Source organism: Vanellus vanellus (assembly GCF_965231255.1).
Source record: "Vanellus vanellus genome assembly, chromosome: 7".
Taxonomy (NCBI): domain Eukaryota; kingdom Metazoa; phylum Chordata; class Aves; order Charadriiformes; family Charadriidae; genus Vanellus; species Vanellus vanellus.
In genome coordinates this window covers 33205867-33224985 of record NC_138912.1, presented here as the reverse complement: position 1 = coordinate 33224985, position 19119 = coordinate 33205867, and the positions used below count along the sequence as shown (strand labels likewise).

At 40.0% G+C, this 19119-nt stretch overlaps 1 protein-coding gene across 1 annotated transcript in view; it reads right to left on the bottom strand.

Annotated features, from left to right (window-relative positions):
* Window positions 1-11152: 11152 nt before the first annotated feature.
* The window catches only part of BICC1 (BicC family RNA binding protein 1), a 114635-nt gene continuing 106668 nt past the window's right edge, over window positions 11153-19119 (bottom strand). The window contains exons 19-21 of the mRNA XM_082486541.1: window positions 17948-18108; window positions 15683-15782; window positions 11153-14131 (exon numbers count right to left, since the gene is read on the bottom strand). Coding sequence (XP_082342667.1) covers window positions 14001-14131; window positions 15683-15782; window positions 17948-18108 — 392 coding nt within the window. The 3' untranslated portion in view covers window positions 11153-14000. The remainder of the gene's footprint in view (window positions 14132-15682; window positions 15783-17947; window positions 18109-19119) is intronic.

Genomic DNA, 19119 nt, shown 5'->3' with positions numbered 1-19119 from the left:
GTGAGGCTATTACCTGGCGAGTTTCCAGGCTCTTATGAGATACAGCTGCTTCACAGTTCCTGATGAGTCCAGACAGTGCCTCTGGGCACCTCAAAGCTCAGTGGCAGATTTTAAAAACACAATTCACAGGTCACTGTCCTCAGACAAAGGTTCAGCTAGATACAAGTGTATTGTGCTAATGCAATTTTAACCTACTGTAACTTTACATACAAAGGAAGAAAAATCACTTTAATGATTGATCAATGACACTCACAGGGAGGCTTCTTTTATTGCTTCTAAATTTGAGCTGCAACTGTCCTTATGCTCCTCTTTGACACCAGAAACTCTTTAACCTCCCATATACCAGTCCAACAGCAGAGTGGATGTGCACTTCTCATCGCACCACACCAGAGCAACCATAAAGTCCCAGCACACTTCTCTCCAGCTGCATTAGGAGATTCATGTCTGTTTGACATGCCAGCCCCATAGCTACCTGAAGAAACACTTTTTATTTCCACAAGCTGACAGCAGAGAAGAAAGTGCTGTAAATGGTTTTCCCTTAAACATGTTCATTATCCAGCAATACAATCAACCAACAACTCTTTAAAAACCCTCACTTTTTAAACAAGTTTATTTGACAGTCTTTTAATTTGTTCTTCTTAGTTGTTAAGAATATCCTAGAATGTTTTGGGTTGGAAGGGACTTTTAAAGGCCATCTAAGTCCAACCTCACTGCAACAAGCAGGGACACATCATCTAGATCAGGATATCATTCTAAAGCCCCTGAAAATAACAACCTAGTCAACACAAGCCCAAAAAGTGAAGACTTTCACATACTAATCTGACCACTGGAACTGCAGTTTCAAATATCAGTTCTACGGAGTTTGCTTATAAAGAGATGGTAAATTTTTATCATTTAGGATGGGTTGAGTGAAAGTAAGTTGCAAGAAAACATAATAGGCTAAATAACACACGATGTAAAATAAAAACAAACCGAGAAGCTTTCATAAAATTCATTTTCTACCAGCTCTGAAAAAAAAAAGTGTTGTAGCAGAACAAAGGTGGTTTCATTTTCTAGCACAATTAGATGTTATTTTAAACACTTCTGATAATTGTTATCTGCACTTGCTACCTGAATGAGATGCTCAAATACTTAAATTTGATTTGTCCCAGAAACAACAGAAACATTTTGAAGTTTCTGAATATTTTGCAGAGGTTTACAAAATGCTGCAATACCTTCCTCTGTGTGTGTGTGCATGCCTGCACATAGGTTGATGGAAAGCCACAATTCTGATATTTTGCCTTGGAAAAAGTCATTGAAGGTCAGAAAGCAAGGAAAACCTTAAAACCCCATTAGGAGTTTTGCTACATTTTTACAGTGCCTTTGGCAACCGTTTTCTTAACATTTGTTACTCTTCCCTCAGCCCTGGCTGCTGCAGCGCACTCAGCTCTGCCAACCCCGGGTCACCCGGCAAAGCCCGTCTCTCGAAGCACTGTGCACTGTAAAAGTAACGTCCTCCCTACTTGCCAATCTCTCCATCTGCTGCCACAGCAGGGGTGTCGGGAAAGCTCTGCTTAGATGTCACGCTGCCTGTTGCTGGAAATTTTTGCCATCTGCTATTGCCTTTACTCCCATGCCTGACAAAAACATCGGTGACTCTAAGTGGAAAGCAATTCCTTTATCAGATGTTTAAAAATATTGTTAATTTGAACCATGACTGCTTTTTGATTGCTCTTATAGTCACAGAAACATAACAAATCAGCACAGGTTAAGGACCAGAGGTGCAAGGTCAGATTTGTATGGATATTAAATAACTAAATATATTCAACAGTCTACCCCAAACCTATTTCTTACAAAAATATATTTTTTTTAAACTGTGGTTTAGATGACTTTTGACCTGTGTGAATAACACATGATTCTCTCCCAAAGGCAAGCCCTAAATTTGTGACACAACTTATCGCACTGGAATGGAACTCAAAACCATGCAGCATCCTACATGGAAACACACTTTCTCTGCCTGTACAGCACCCAGAGCTGGAGACAGAGCACGCAGCAGTAGAGAGGACCCTCCTCAGGGTGCTACTATTTAATTTAATGTAAATATTTACGCCCACACCTAACTAAGCCCTGGATGAGGCTAGATACGCAATTCAAAATACGCCTGTCAACAGAAAATCATTTTAAAATAAGGAAAAACAAGCATTTAGGAACCAAAGCATGCTCTACAATCCTTCTGTGGTCCAAACACAGGCATTGATACTCAGCTATCAGTATTAGGACCACCCAGCACATGGACAACATATCACCTACAGGGACGGCAGACCCCAGCCCCTGCTATGAAGCACCCCATCATCACGCGTGCAACAGACATCGAAGAGATCGAACACACCGCCCAGACGCAGCCGTGCCACAGGCAGCTTTGCAATCAACGCATTTCTTCTAAGGGAGTTTAAAGAGAGGGCCTACCTGCGTGGGTGCTCCTGTCACGGCGCTCCTCCTGCCTTGCTTCACCTCGCTCTGCTTGCCCAGGCTAACGTTCCTCTTTTCAGGGTAACTCCAGCAATGAGGGTGCCTGCTTCCACATTGCTCGTAACCCCAAACCACGGTGCTGAGAAGCCCCATCCTGCCCCGATCCAGCCATCTGGCGCCATCTTATCACCAGCAATGGCCCCCACCTGCACCCAGGGGCAGCTCATCACCAGCAATGGCCCCCACCTGGACCTGGGGTGGGTCACCAGTAGCCCCCTCCAGGTGCACCTCATTGTGCACCAAACCCATCACTCCAAAATGGCTCCCCACAGCTGTGACTTTGTGCATTAAACCAGGAAAAACGGCATCAACTCCTGGGCTTGCGGGTGCTGAGGTGAGGGGCAGAGGTGGCCACAGACGCTGTCTCTCTGTGGTTGAAGGTGACCACCGTGACTGGTGGCAGTGCCTTCCATGTCAGAGCTGGCTGGGGCTGCTCCCAAACCCACCCTGGGCAGAGGGGCCAAGGAGGGGTGTGGGGCAGCGCAGGGGCTGAGGGGCTCTGTGAGGAGAGGGTGGGGCTGCCCCGGGTGGGGCAGGGGCAGGGCAGGTTACCGGCAGTTCCAGATGCTTCTGGTGGCCCCACTGAGCCCCTCAGCCACTGCCTCAGGGGGACGGAGGTGCGAGGTGGGAAAAGGGCAGCCGGAGTGGGGAAGAAGCAAAGTAGGGAGGTTGAGGTGGAGGAGGGAAGTTGAGGTGGGAAAAAGGCGGGGGGGGGGGGGGGGGGTTAATTTGTCTTTGTTTCTTACCATCCAAACCTATGTTAATTGTCAAGAAATGAAATTAGTTTTCCCCAAGTTGAGTCAGTTTCACCTGTGACAGTATTCAGTAAGGGACATCCCTGTCCTTATCTCGACCCATGAGCCTTTTCACCATATTTCCTCCTCTGCCCTGCTGAGGCGGGGAGCGAGAGACATCTGCCCACAGCCAACCTCCACAGGGGCTCAGGGTGCGTCTTGGCCACTTTGTGCCATTTAAAGTAACAGAACCTGTACCTAGCCATGTCCTGTGAGACACCTAGCTTGGGTCTGGGACTGGGGCAGATTATTCGGAAGCACTGACAAGGGCAAGAGGGGAAGGTAAATCAGCTGAACAGGAGCTCCCCAGACATGCTGGGGGTAAAGCTTCTCTGCCACCTATACATGTAAATAGCAAAGCCACAGTCGGAGCTGGCTGAAGGCCTTGTGAAAAGCAGCTTCTCTTGTTATGTCTGCCGGCAGAGCTGGGTGTCTCTGGGGCTCCCCCCACCCCGAGCCCCCGCTGGCTGCGCCCCAGGCGCTGCTCGCAGCAGTGGCCCCACAGCGTGGCAGGGCGATGGGTAGGGCCACGCTGGCACACAGCAGCTGTAGCACACACCTGTACAGCAAAGCACGAGAACCTTTCTAGATTTTGCATCTATAAAAACCCATAAATATGCTTTTTTTTTTTCCTCTCTGCCTTTTTCCTGTTACTTCAAACCTCAAAGATGCAGAAGACTATATTCCAGTTTTCAATCAAGCTCAATGTTCAGAGTATTTGAGGGCTGGAAGGGAGCACACCAAATCTGGGATGAAGTATCCCCATGCCACTGCTAAATTAGAGTATTGCTCTTTTCTTAGGTACTGCTGCAGTAATAATGTGTCCACATCTGCTGCTCCCATTGCAGAAGGGGTGCTGAAGAACTAAATGGCAGTGCATGTAAAGGATGGAGAATGGGTTAGAGATACAAAAACCTTCTGTAAAAGATACGTGGAAATCCATCTAGCTAACTTGCAATTGCAAAAATCAAAGCATTACTTTATTGGGACCTAAGTATCTCCTTGTGGTTTGATTTAATTTAATTTATATGACAAATCTTAAGAAACGGCTGGAAATAGATTCTGACTTTATCTAGATTTAAAGTAAGGTTAGATTTCTTGCTTAGAAGGGAAACTGCCCATTCAAAGACTTCTAAAGACTGGAAAAATCTTTGAATAGAGTGGGTTTTTTGTTGTTGTCCTTAATTGAAAACTTTCAAACACTTTCTTAGTAGAGGTATGAACCCACATTTATCAAAAATAGGCTCAGTACTTAATGATGGGATATTAAAAACATTAATGAAACTTTACCCCTCTCTCTTCAGAGCAGTGATTTGAATTTGGTGATGTTTCTTGAAAGGTGGATCATACTTCCAAGCAGATGCTCCCTTTGCCAATTTTCACTTGAGATAAAGCTCCTGAAAATGCACAGTGCAGTGCACAGTTAGTTTCCTTCTCTAATTGTTTCTCATTACCACTGCAGCTAATAAGCACAGCTACGCAAAGGTTTGCAGTATTTTCTGTTCCTTTAAGGCCTGTTGCAGCAACTCTTCAAAAAGTCAAATACAGACACTTTCATCCACAGTTTTCCTAACAGCTGTTCATGTTAATCTTTGACCATCCAACTCCTTACTTTGATTATAACATGGCAATATTATACCTTGCAAATGAGAAGAAAATCGTGCTGGAAGAGTTCTTTGTTAGGATGTTACATAATGAAAGTTGTGAATGCTGCAGAAGGAAAATAAACCATTAAGCAGGCATGTGCCACTGTTGGTTTCACTTATGGGTCCCAGCGGATTAAAACTCTCTTTTATGCAGACTTGAGTAGCCACCAGGAGATAGACCATAGCATTTCTTTTGACAAATAACTACCTAACCGGGGCACTCCACTTCATTTAACTGGAATTAAAAGAACTCTGCTTTCACAGAAGCAGCTTAGCCAGAGACAGCTTTTATGGGAAAAGGAAGACCTGAACATTTATACTATCTTGGACTTCTGCCTTTTCATGCTTGAGCATGAAACACGGGCATAAATTGGTTCCCTTGGGTATACAAATTCAGAGCCTGTTCATCGTGGTGCACAGGCTTCTCATCTCTGAATAGGTGAACATGTAGCAGCTAGACATTTCTTACAACATATTTCCAGGTCTAGAAGTCTGGAGAACTTGTTTTCAAAAAATGTAGGCAAGATCACAGCACACACAGAGGAAGGAAGTATTGCTCTACTGTGGATTTCTTTTCTGTGCTTCACCACAGATCAATTTGAGCAAAAGGAAAAGCTGACCTGGTGAAGAGTTAGAGGTCAAGCAAGAAAGCTCTCAACATCTTTTTGATATTTCCGCACACCTCCCATGTTGAATAGCACATGAAAACATACCAGGATGTTTATCAGAAAATGATTTGCCTTCAGGAACCATAAAGAACTTCATATGTCTCCTGCCAAATTTTGTGAGCTTGGAAAATCTTAATTAGATACAAAAATGCTTTAAGATGAAACACTGAATTGTTAACTGGTTTTGGGAAGGGAGGTGGAAGGGACAGAGTCTCAGTGATTCTTTGTCATAACATTCTGGGACTTTATGTATACACGCAAATTCTGAAGTGTCCATAAAATTTCACTTAAACTCAAAATAGACCAAGGGTACAAAAACTGTCCAATATTCAATTTCTAGTACAGCCTTGAAAAGACAATGCATTTTCATACAGTATTTAACACCCATTTTATCCCAGATAGTGTAATCACAAAAAACTGAACACTTGAAAGTGATTTGACAAACAGAACCAGATGTAAAACATCTTGAAGCTTACAAATGCATCACGTGACAATTAAGCAGAGGCCTTGAAAATACTCGGTTTCAAAGTTTTCAGCAGACCAACATTATCTGTTCAGGCCAGAACTTCTCTCATACCTCCTGACATGTTTACACAGCAAGAAGATGCACTAGGAACTAGATCATAAGTGATTGCTGTTTTCGGAGTTTCATTATCTTCTCTCTGCAGCAGCTCCAGGAGGGCAGAGAATAACCACATATTAAAATGCAACTGAAGAACATAGATGCATTGGCCTCAGCAGAAATATTATACAGATGTAAAGCAAGGAAGAAATGTGCTGTTGTACTCCAATAACTAATGTTAAAGAGGAAATGGGTAGGCATTAAAAGAATCCTTCTATGCATAATTAGGTATTTATTATTGGTTACAGGAAATGCCCCATGGAGTCTCTTTGCATAATAATTTTAAAACTGTAATAGGAACACCATGCAAAAGGACAGATGCTCCTTTCTATGAATGTATGTAAAAAATGAACCAAACAAATAAATGGATGTTTCCTTTACTTATTCCTCACGAACAAACACCCGTCTGAAGAAATTCTGCCCCCATCTAAACTGGCCCTGTGATCACAATGTACTGTTCATGTTTTTCTTATGAATTGCATTCCTCACAATGGCCAATGATGACCATAAGCATCTGTACTGTCATTGCCATAGTTTTTAATTTAAACACAAAAAGCAAAGGAAATGCAAGTCTGCCTGAAAATTTAAAATGCTTCAAAACTTCCCCATATTATTTGTTTGAAACTTGACTGCTCACCAGAAGAGAGCAGAAACTGGAGCCAAGTGTAGGAGAGCCAAGATCTAGGAGAGGTGAGCAGACACCACCAGCAGCCAAGAAAGACAGAAGTGCCAGAAGTGTTATTTCCAGTCTCCAGTCATGACTTTTAAATCTCTTTAAAAATCCTTCAAAGCTCTCATCCACACTAGCATTTCTGGATACTCTCCACATTAATCAGTCATAAGAAAAGTGAATGTTGTGCTTCTGCAAGCAAAAAGCTCATGAAACTGCATGTAAAATTTAAAAACTGGTTCTTTCTAGCATTTGGAGTCCAAAAGTATAGTGGAAAGAAAGCAGTGAGTCAACAGAGGAGCATCTGCAACCACTTTCAGTGAAGATGGAAGATAAGCCAGTGCTGGAGGCATGCTCAGGAGGAGCCTTACTACGTGACAGATGCCTTCAGCATTCCAGCTTGCTGGCTATTGTCACTGTTTGGTGCAAGGAGAAACACTGCTGGGACAAAGATAATTTTAATATAGCTGCACAAAAATATCTATTGGCCCATAGGGATTAGTTAGCTAGTTGTCTCCCTTTCAGTTTCACAAGCAAGATTCAAATCTGTCAGCAATTTAGCCTCGCTTACCACGCTAGCTTTGTTTGTGCTGATTTCTAGATGCTGGACTACATAAAAAATATCTTTCAGTACCAAGAGGATCACCATTTTTAGTACAGAACTGTCACTGCTAAGCATCCAATGCTGTATTCAAGCTACTTCAGAGTAAGGATCTTTTTGGTACCATGCAATAGCAACTTCCCATTGAGATGAGCTTAGGCATGAAAACAGAGGCTTACTCTTGAGAAACCAAAAACTCTTCTGCTGCATACTGGACAGATTCCCGCTAGAGCAAAAGGCTCTGAATGTTTTGTTGAATCTGAACTTCAATTTTCTTTTGCTTTAAAATGGATTCATTCTTCGGTTCCATCTTCCTTTTCCATTACTACACTCACATGTCACATACAGCAAGATTTAGTGTCTATTCAAAGTCTCATGTTATCCTTTCCCCAAAAATCTTACATATTTTCCACTTCTCTTCTGTATGGTCCATATACAGCAAAAGATCGCATTTTCCATGGTTGGTTTTCATTTTGGGAACCATAATCTAGTGGCATGTGCATATCAGGCCTCTTCAAATCTTCTGTCCTTCATAGACGACAAATTCTGATTTTTATCATAGCAAAAATGTGTAACAACATCCGTATCAATTCATGGTCCTCGGGTTATTACATTAGTGGCAACACTTCTTCTTAAAACATTCATCACCCATTGTTAGAAGTGACAAATTTTTACTTCATTATATAATTGGTTCTTTTTCTCATATTATGTTTTGCTTTTTCCATCTGTTAGTTCCCATGAAGTTGCAACACATTTTTGGCACAAACTAGGTAATTGCCATCACAATGTATTTATCTTCATATTTTTGTCAAACATCTGGAATCGTTCTGCATTTCTCAGTAGAGCAAGTATTACCCAAATCTTACTCCTTAGAAGAGTGGAGAAACTTGACACTAGATGATGCTTTGACTAGAGCATAAGTTTCTGCATCTTCATAACCAAATATCTTCATTTCCCAACACAATTCATATCTACTCTAATTCAATTCAATGTAAAAAAAAAAAATAATCATATAATACTTCTTGCAATTACAGCTCGAAGTATTTTGAAGAGTACCAGGAATAACAAAACAATACACTGTAAAAATACTTACATATAATTCCAAGAATTTCAGAGTATTTTCTGGACTATTTATGAAGAAAAAAACAAAAAACCACCAAGAACTTGAGAATTTGAAAACAATATTTTTCCTTCAAGGCTGAAAACTTGCTTTTTGATGAGAAGTTAGAAGTTAATTGTTTCTGCTTTTCCTTATGGTTATTTTGCTATTAAACCTTATTACAGTAAGTAGTTTGTTAACATTTGAGTCTGTTCTTCAATAGTATACTTTCTTCAAAGTGAGAGGAAAAAATAATCTAATTAACAACCATTTGCTCCTCCTAATAGTTGTGCCAATATAAAAAATAGCAAATATGACTCTTCTACTACTTTATTTTGATTTATAGAACAGACTATTATTTCAGTTGGAAGGGACATACAACAATCATGTAGTCCAACTGCCTGACCAACTCGGGGCTGACCAAAAGTTAAAGCATGTTAATAAGGGCATCATCCAAATGTCTCTTAAACACTGACGGGCTTGGGGCATCAACCACCTCTCTAGAAAGCCTGTTTCAGTGTCTGACCACCCACTCAGCAAAGAAATTCCCACACATCCTGTCACAGGATCCCAGGAAGAAGAGCTCAACACCTCCCTCTCCACTTACCCTCCTCAGGAAGCTTCGGACAGTAATGAGGTCACACCTCAGCCTCCTTTTCTCCAAGCTAGAGAAGTCCAAAGTCCTCACAACCACTCCTTATGGGACATGTCTTCCAGCCCTTCCAACAGCTTTCTTGCCCTCCTCTGGATGCATTCAAGGACCTTCACATCCTTCTTAAATTGGGGGGCACAGAACTGCACACAATAGTCAAGGTGAGACCTCACCAATCCTGAATACAATGGGATAATTGCCTCTTTTGACCAGCTGGTTATACTGTGTTTTTAATGCATCCCAGGATGCAGTTTGCCCTTTTGGCTACCAGGGCAACACTGCTGACTCCTGTTCAGCCCTAGAAAATTTATACAATCTGCTTTGTATTTTAATGATTTCAAGCATTCTGTAAACACTTTCCCTAGCTGCCTACATGTCTTTACAGTTCTCAACTTTCAGAGAAGCTGTTGGAAATATTGTAGACACCAGTGATGCATATTGCAAAAAATTTCTATAAGTCCACATGCTTTTCCATCTTCTCAAATCCTCAAGAACTTTGCAGCAACTCCAAACAAAAGCCAAGCCTTTCTTTTGCTCAAATGTCTATGACACAAAGCAAGCTGGTTCCTCAAGTATAAAAGATAGCTCCAGCAGTGTCCAGACTTGTCTGGAATCAAATACTTCTCGGCTTACTTCACAGTACAAGCACAAGTTTCCAAATATCCTTGCCTACCACACCTTTCCTGACCAGCCTGAAACAGTACTCCTACACCTTTTGTAATCATTTTTTCCAAAAAACAAAGTCTCCTCCACCAAGTGTTTGATTGGAGTGGCATCAGACAGTAAGGACAGATGTCTCACTGTTAATCTTTACACAGCTTGGAGAATCCATCTCTTTTCTCTTGTGTATCAGCAACATTTCTTCGTAGACATCATCTTCACACTGGAAGTCAGCAGTCTTGCTCTTCTGGCTGGTAGCAGAGAGAGAGGTGATGACCATCTGGATTGTGAATCCTCTGTTCGGGGAGCAATCCTATCCATGCCACGCCATGCCAGCTGCTGGGAACACTGCTCGCACCCCAAGGAGAGTGGCCATCTAGCTTTGATGCTCCATCACCGTTCCTCCTCTTTCCCACACCAACTTCACCGCTCTGCTGACTGAAGCCACATGGTGGTCCATTAGAAACAATATTCCCAAGTAAGTGGTCCATAAAGGAAACAATCTTGTTTCAGACCTCTGTAGTTCACTACTGCTCAGGCATCAAACATGCTGTGCAATCTGCAAGTCTGCCTGCCTGTGCAATTTCCACTGTAGTTTATGTCGATGCCTTGTGAGTCAGCACCATACCCTTCAGTTGTCCTCAATAGAGGAGTTTATTGATCTGTCCCCTTCCCAGACTTGTTCCCACATCTGCAATTCCTAGAAGTATTCAGAAAAATAACTCTCAGATTTGAAAAATAACTTTCAGATTTTTAAGAGGTCAGTAAGCCAGGAATACTGTAATTTAAGTGGAGACCTGTGTGTATAAGATAGCTAGAAAGAAAACACATTAGGCTGGAATAATCAAATCACTACATGTCAAGCAAACAGACAAGACTGATTTAACATTACATACAAATTACCTCAGTATGCTTCTTGGAAAGGACAGTAGAATGACCATCATGAAAGAGTACATACAACTGTCCTGGTAATCACACCAAAACATAGAGTCATTAAAACGAGAAGACCAGAGAGAGAATCAAACTCAGGTAAACCAAACCATTAAAAATGGCCATGAATTGAACCTGAGATAATTTAACTCCTTTCATATTCATTTTTAAGGACAGGTGTCTCAAAAAAAAAAAAGCATTCTCATTTAAGAGCCAAACACACTGTATAGGATATAAAAAGAACAGTAAAACACACAGAGTATTAGCATGTGAAAGAAACATGTTGCAATTACGTCAAATACTGCTTTTTATATTTTATTAACAAGCAAGCATCCCTCGAACTGGGATTATATAAAAAATACTTCATTAACCAATAAGAATACAAGGGAGTTATATAAATTTATTTTATGCAACATTGATTAGTTTTGAAAATTCCCATTTTTAATGTTTTAATTTCATCTTTTATTTAAAAAAAAAAAATCACTAAAAGGACACAACCCACAAAAATACAATCTGTATCTGCTCTATATTTACAGATAACTGGTCACTATTAAGGCACAGATTTAAAACTAACGTTTTTATGTAGCAAGTCAAATATTTGTGCATAACATAACACTAACAATACGGTACACTGTACTGTCATATTCCCTTTGTGGAATTAAAATAAGTGAGAAATCTTTTTCTTCCAGTGTGTTTTTTTTTTTTTTGTGTGAAGCCCTAATGAAAAATAACATTGTTAATGGGAAATTCTTCACTTTGGTGTAGATGATATAAGCACTGCTCAGCAAGAGACCACATCAACTTAATACTGTAATAAAATCAGTTTCCGAGTATAGTACTGTTTAGATACATAGTATGTACTTATGAAAGACTAAAAATCTAAGAGTGTAAAGAGGTTTTGATGCTTTTAAGTTTAGGCAAAATAAGCAAGAAGGGGTTGGAGAAAATTCTGTACAAAGTGTTGCTGAATATTTATTTCATTTAAAATATTTTATAAAATTAACATGACAATACAATTTGATTTGCAAACACTGATCTTGCAAATGCAAACATTTAAATGACAGCTTATTGGTAAGCACGGAAGCAGTCCATGTGAATGGAACTATCTATATGCTTAGAAGTAAGGACAAGTGTAAATAGTTTTAGAAGTTGTGGCTTCCACCAGGGTTTCCATGAAGTTGCTCTTGCCCGTGTAACACACATACACACAGATATCTCATAGATATGTGCATATTAACTATTTGGCATTTGAGCACAGTACCTCTGACGTGAACAACTGTGTGCGTACAAGATGCAGTTTTATCCATTCAGATCTCTAGTACAATTTTAAAACCAGAGGAAGCTAATTGCTGCTTGATCTACAGGGCAAGTGACCCAGCTATACACCATTAAGTAGATATGGCTGAAATGAGTACTGAGCAGTTTTTTTTTTTTTTTGCTAACCGCAACAAGACTTTGTATTATTGCTTGATTATCTATGCCCTCAAGTAATAGATTCTTTAAATTCCCTTTGTGTGTGCAAATTTCTCTATACATAATTTTGTATTCTCACCTTAAAAGAAAGAATTAGCCATGGAAAGTGTCAAAACTATTTCTCACCCATTTTTGCATAAAACCCAACTACTGTAAATGTTATTCTAATGCCTTCTTTTAAGAGCACTTGACAGTGGTTTATGTCCATCTCAAAAGGCTTGTACACTGAACATAAATACTACATTACAGTAGAGGTAATTCACAATATTTCTCACGGGAATCCTTTTCAACAAATTAATGCTTGGAAACTTCATATTGCATTGCAGAAAGAGGCACTTTATGAATTCCTTCATTATCAGAACCCTTCATAAACCCATAACAAGACATCTGCAAAGACAGAGGAATAATATTGCCAAATTATTTGGACTTTCACAGTATAAGAATGCAATAGTTAGCTCTAGCCACTTATAATATGGACTCTTTCTGTTGAACATAACTTGTTTCAGAAATAGTTCATCTCCAGAGTTTTAAACGCTTCTGCAGCTGACAATTAGAAATCTAGACTGAACAAAACAGATGCTATTACACCTATTTTATGTAGGTCGCTTAATTGCTGCATGCATAGTCATGTAAGTAATATGCGTCATTTATTAAATGGCAACAGTGCTGTCTTGTCAAATTAGATTAGTTGTCTGTTTAATCAAACTGACAGCCCAGAGCTCTAGTTTGATGAATGCCTTTCATTCTCTACCATAAATCTGCAGTAGATCAGTTTAATCTGTTACGTATTGTAGGTGTATAGAATCTAAAAATAAAAGTCTGATATAAATAAGTGTCCTTTAGTGGCAGGGTACTAAAAATAGCCCTTTGCTTTGAGACAACCATTAAAAACACTTTTAGCATAACAGGCAGCAGTTAAATATGATCACTGCAAAGGGTTAATATTGCAAGGTCCGTTTTGGTCTTTCATTGCATCTGTTACAGTGAGTGAATATTGCAAGCAGCATTAGACTGCTTCATGAGAGTGTAACAGGACTGGTCCACTACCAAGTGGCTTGATTTTGACACAATCTGTTCAGATATCTACCGGGGAGACAGAGAGAGGGGAAAATCTGCATAAGAACCAGTTTCTAGTACCATTATAGTGAGATGTGACCTAATGCAGGAACACCTGAAAAAAATTTGATTAGTGCCAATATAAAAATTGATATGGAAATGAAAGAGAAAAATTTCCACAGGACAAGAAATCAGAACATGTAAAGTGCAGAAAGACCTCAATAATTATTTTAAGCAGTACCAGAAAAATCCATCTTGATAAAACCAATATCTATGCTCTCTGGCATCCCAGCTCTTCATTCTTCCTTCATTCAACAAAGTAAAAATTCAGTGCATACATTATAGTTATAGGTAATAAAATACTAAACAGAGAACCCTATATTATTATTATTATTGCAAATTCTGTCCAATCTACACGAGTAAAACGTAACCCACATTTGGTGTTTTGAAAGACAACAGACAAAATGTGTTTTCTCTTCTTTTTGGCACACTATTGTGCAGACAAAATGCTTTGGTCCTTGACACCCAAACTCCCAAAGTGCAGAGGGTGGTGTGCAGTGAAGGCTGTCCACAGGATTGCCATGTCCATCTTTACAGCTGACTTTGAGCCACAATTTACTGCTACCAGCGACCACTGACACTAGCAATGTCCGAATGATACTGACGTGGCAGTCTTCCACTAGCTCCACCTTCCAGGAACGAGGCACGTATGTTCGATGGATCAAAGAGCTTTCTTCGGTTTTTATTCAGTTCTGTAAAGGTAATACAAAAAATAAATCTCTCATCAGAAATTAATTTTAATATTTTGATCTAAACCAAAAGCAAACCTTCTATTTAAGCCACCGAAATATTTTAGATAGAACAGTATGAATTGAAAATATCTGCGAGATCCCCATTCAATTTAACAGTTCAACAGGATAGTAAGAGTGCCAGGTTAAGACTCATAGAGGCTGCCTGGGATGCAGGCATCTATTTGGTACAAATCTTAATTGGCACTGATACGGTGTGGAGTGGATAAAATTATGCAATATTGATTTAGATCAAATTGACATTGGTGAAACACTTTAAAAAGGTTCTGTTACAATACTCAAAGGCTGCGATCTTCCTGCTGGTACATGCACACAGAATGCAGGGCTGCAGCATAACCGTGCAATGTGAACTGAGATGACAGAAAAGCTTATTAGCAACTTGATCATTTCACAATGCACAATTCTTTATTTTAAACACAACACTGAAACAATATTTTAATAAAGACTTCCAGTAAAAACAGATGCTCACCTCTCATTCAAACACGCACCCTAACCTTGTATTAGCAAATGCTCATCCAAAATGCTTTTCCTTTCCCCACTTTTCTATTCTTGTAAACAAACTCTATGATAGATACAAATCACTGAAAGATTGCATAGATTTTCATGACTGCTATTAAACAAAGTACATCGCATTTTTACCCTGTTTATGCTACTATTTTAAATTCATAAAAAACATTCACTAATGGCATCATCAGCAGAGATGCAATTAGGAGAAAAGTGATCTAGTGTTACAACGAAGCATCCACAGAAAACTATTCCTCTGATACAGATTCATTGCCAGAAAGTGTAATATGAAATCTCATGCTATTTATTACAATTAGAAAAAGTCTAGTTAGGCATTACATACTACAACACATTGTAAGAAGTCATATTTGTCCTTCATCTTTCTGCATGTACAGTACAAAACCACCTTTTAATTGAAGTGTGTTGAAAAAATTCCAAGTAAGAGCTACATGTTTCTTTTCAAACCTACACATTTTGCAGAAACAACTGGCCTCGGGAAAAAAAAACAATACCCACCCAAACAACAACAACAAAAAAGCCACAACCAAAGCTCGTTTTTTCCCTGCGAGGATGATTGCTCTGCTAATCAATAAAGAGGAGGACAGGGAACCAAAAGCCTGAAAATGCCAATTCTGACTGGTATGTATTGCCATTCAGACTCTGCAGAGCCTGTAATCCCAGAGCTTCTAGGACCCACAGTTTTGGCACATAAAACAAAGTCCACAATCTACTGTGAATGAAACTTTCTACCAAGCTCAAACTTTAAAAGGGGACACAGCAGTATGTAACTGAAATCTTATACACTAACGTGAAAGCTCTGTAAAGCCTGGTTTTAAGAACCTTCTGATGAGGTGCAAGCCAGTATGACCTCTGTGGACTAGAGCTCTTACTTTTCAGTCTTTGCAAGATCCTTTGCCAACTATAAACACACAGCTCAAGTGAGAAAGAAACGATACTTAAAATCAACAAATGATAATCTGTGTTATTTACCTGAGATTGCAAGCAGCATTTTCCTTCTGGCACCAAAAGTGGTAATTCCCAACTCTTTCAAATCTTGATCAGTAAGAGTAAGGAATGTCTGCAGATCAATCTAGAGAAAAAAGAAATAGGAGAATTATGCAAAACAAGTCTTTCCCCAAAAGTATTAAACCACAAATGTGGTTCAGAACAGCTTCAGAATTTTTTTCCTACTGCATTTTACAGTTACTCTGCCAATCTATTCTACGCATGTAAACAGTGATCATTGCTTTCCAATGGCTTCTTCACAGTTGCTCGATTTGCTACTCTGCATTTCTGACAGATAAAGAGAAACTTTTAAAAAGCGAGCAGTTTTAGAAAAGCACAGAAGAAAATTCATTTGCAACTCTTGAGATTTTGCATATTTACCACAATTGGTGCAACGTGCTTGGGAACACCCAGGTGTGTGTATATGTATCTCTGTAGACATGTAGGCATGCTTCAGATTATAGTAGGTGACACGTTTGAGTTAAAGCACTGAGTATTCTATGGCATTCCAAAGAGTGTGCAACCATGTATGTTTGTGGTTTTTTTTTTTTTGCTCACAATACAATTCACAGAAACATAGTGGAAAATCATTTAGTGTTCACTCTGGCCAAACTACTTGGCTCATCTCACACCTAATCAGCAATGCTTGAGATAAAAACCAAAACAAAAACCCACTTGTCAAACAAAAGCCATCTGTAGTTTTAGAAACCAACACAGCCAAGTAGGAGAGTGGTTAAGATCACAGGAAAGGATTAACGAATGGATAATATGGGTATTATGGAACATGCAGGGGAGTACAGAGGCAATAAACCTGAGGAACTGTACACAGAATTAATTGAGGCACAGCTGGATTTATTCGCCCAGATTGAGGACTGACCTTGCCACTTTCAGACTGGTTGCAGGCAAACCCATGCTCGTGTCCATCCCACAACCGCAAGTGCTTTGCAATCCAAAAAAAGTTTATTAACTTGGGTGCAGCCAGTTCCTAAGCACTTTTGTACAGTACTACACAGGAATAAAATTTCCCCACAGCACTTCAGCAGCACGATTAAAGAGAGACAAGAAATGCTGGCAGGAAGCACACCAGATTCAGCTGCTCCTGGGCTGAGACAGCAGCCCTACGCTTCAGGGGACTCAGGACAATTCTGTGAGCGCCTGAGTGACTTAGTGCACAGGAAAAGCTACAAATTTGTCTCATGTCTACCCTTGGAACAGCGCAGTATGCACGTCAGTGTGCTCCTGCAGTTCTCTCGTGCAACAGGAATGGAAGGTCCTCTTGGAGTTTGTTCTTCATGAACACATGCACAGTTCTCTTAATGACATGGCAACCTGTGCAAAAACCCAGTTTGTGTGGTCTATTAGGAGAACGCATGCAGGTGCAAATCTGAGACCAGCAACTGGTGCAGACCTCGCTTCTGATAAAGATGCAACGTGGACATATGGGTCCAGAACACAGCAAGATGCTAAATCCAAGTGTGGTGCTTCCCCTCTACCATGTGAGATACTAACATAACCCACATGGACATCTGTTTTGTCCCCTAATACACCCAGTTCCAGCAGTGTGACACACACATCTTCCCACATACAACTACAGTGCTTTTGGGACAAGCTCAGGGGCTCTACATCTAAGCCAGTAAGCCTTGCTGCTGGGCTTACTGTACTTTTGTGGCACAATTAAATCTGTCACTGGAGTAAACTATCTGCAGATAACCAAGTTTACTCTACCTATATAGTGTTCTACAGATACGAAATACCACCACTTGGACTAAACTGAGATTAGTTGATGCAGAGGTGGAAAGCTCACAGAGATGACTGACCATATCTCCCCGTTGGGAGTGGGTCAAAGGAAGTCAACTGGCACACAGGGGAAAAGTCGAGGGATGAATATATGTGACCCCAGCATCAGCCAAGACAAGACAGATGAGATGTCTATAACTAATACCTGAAGTTGACCGAAGCTATTAAATTCTAATTAGCATCCTAGTTTACAAGTAGGAGCCAAGGTTTAAACTTCCTTGAATGAAAAAACCCACCCTAGTTTAAGCATAAATCAACGCAGCAAGACAAAATAGTACTCATGTTCAGGCTGGCTATCTGGAAATTGAAAGATGTATGATATAGCTTTGAAAGAACAGCTCACACAAATCCTGTCACAAATGAGAGTTCTTAGTGGCTTTGGCCAAGAGATAGAACAACTACTGCTGGAAAACATGCTACAAACACAAAGGTGTCTTCCAAAGGAATACTAACCTCTTGCTGTTGGAATACGTCTGTGTATTTGCCCAAACCAAGTTTGCTGAACAGCTCAGGCAGATCAGACCCCTTAAACAAACTGTTCAGGTTACAGCCATTGCTTCCTGTCAGCGAGGAAATGCAGTCCATGTAATTACTGCTACTGAGATAGTGTTCAGCTGAAAGGGAAGAAATGCACTTTTTAGTCACGTCAGAGAAGTGTACAATTTTGTCATATCAATGTTGTATTCACTTAGATCATTAAATTAACAAAATATTTAAATCTTTATTATTCAGAAAAAAAGTCTGTCAGTGGTCTGAGAGAACGAATAGCATAAAGCAAATTTTTTGTTAATTAAGTTCCAGTGTTTGGCTTCTATAGAAAGAGTAAAAATCCCCTTATGCGAACTGTCACATGGATACAAGTCGGGAACTCATACAGGGGAAAGAGCTGCAAGAGTCAATTGCTTTTTCTCCTCTTAAGGCCTCTCCTCTTTTCTCCAGTGAATATTTTGGAAAACACCATTGCACACAAGCACAACCAGTCCTTTTGGGTCTGGATGCGAGAAAACCATGCTGGAGCTATTCCTGCTAAAGGAACTACCTAGTAGCCACATGATTTGGCTATTGTTTTAGTACAATACTGACAAAAAAGTGGAAATACACTCCCTATACAATTTTAATTACATTCCTAAAAGGTATATCTTTAACAAGAAGTTTCCAGGGTGAAGTTCTTAAAAAAAAAAAAAAAAAAAACCAAGAAAACTGATGTAGCAGTGCAATCCCTTTCCTCTGTGCGTGCATACTGATAGTATGTAATCACACAGTTCATAATTATTTTTCCTCATGCTCATAAGAAAAGGATAGCTCCCAGGGAGTGCATCAGGCACTTGTGTAAATGGGGCCATTGTGAGTGTTCCCTCCCTTGTTACACACACAGGAAAGAAGGACAGCGAGTGCATAAGAGGCTTGCTGGAGGTAAAGGATACTCTCCCAGGTGAGTAAAATTAAGAATGCCCAAGAGGCTTATGCTATGGCCTGCACTACAGAATGCAAATAGGATGTGAAAAGCTCAATTTTTCACAACTGGCTATACTACATTTATTATATTCTGGGCACAAACTTGTTAGAAACATTTGGGATCAGATTTACAGAGTTTGGAGAATTTCTATCGACCTCAGCTCCATTTT